This window comes from Sinocyclocheilus grahami, unplaced genomic scaffold (assembly GCF_001515645.1).
Source record: "Sinocyclocheilus grahami isolate Dianchi unplaced genomic scaffold, SAMN03320097.WGS_v1.1 scaffold7754.1, whole genome shotgun sequence".
Taxonomy (NCBI): domain Eukaryota; kingdom Metazoa; phylum Chordata; class Actinopteri; order Cypriniformes; family Cyprinidae; genus Sinocyclocheilus; species Sinocyclocheilus grahami.
The window spans coordinates 5980-6339 of NW_015511669.1; the positions used below are offsets into that span (position 1 = coordinate 5980).

Below are 360 nucleotides of genomic sequence, written 5' to 3' on the forward strand. Positions count from 1 at the left end.
ATGCATGCAAGAGCCAATGATGTTTGGTGTCATTGACATTGACTTGTGGCACAACATGCAACACGAGGTGCCAAGTTTGAATATACTCAAATGAGATTTGAGAGCATCGGCTATAATTTAAGGGTGCGACTTTACATACAGAAAGTACTAAAATTGTCATAATTCAGTCTTGGATGAGGTATTCCGAACAAACTATAGGTAAAAGGTAATCCGAATGTGCAAACAGTATGTGAATAATGTTATTCCATGACTTTCCTGAAGGGATCTTGGATCGCCAACACTAACATTGACCAGCCAGCACCTGAGCAGATCACACCTGATGCTTTAAGCTCTTCACCTGAAAAACCCTCTGAGCAGGCC

General features: G+C 41.4%; 1 protein-coding gene across 1 annotated transcript in view; it reads left to right on the forward strand.

The window, feature by feature from the left end:
- The window catches only part of LOC107577917 (histone-lysine N-methyltransferase, H3 lysine-36 and H4 lysine-20 specific-like), a gene marked incomplete at its 5' end in the record, with an annotated part of 9107 nt that overhangs the window by 5968 nt on the left and 2779 nt on the right, over positions 1-360 (forward strand). Inside the window, one exon of the mRNA XM_016263941.1 lies at positions 262-357. Within this exon, the coding sequence (XP_016119427.1) occupies positions 262-357 (96 nt within the window). The remainder of the gene's footprint in view (positions 1-261; positions 358-360) is intronic.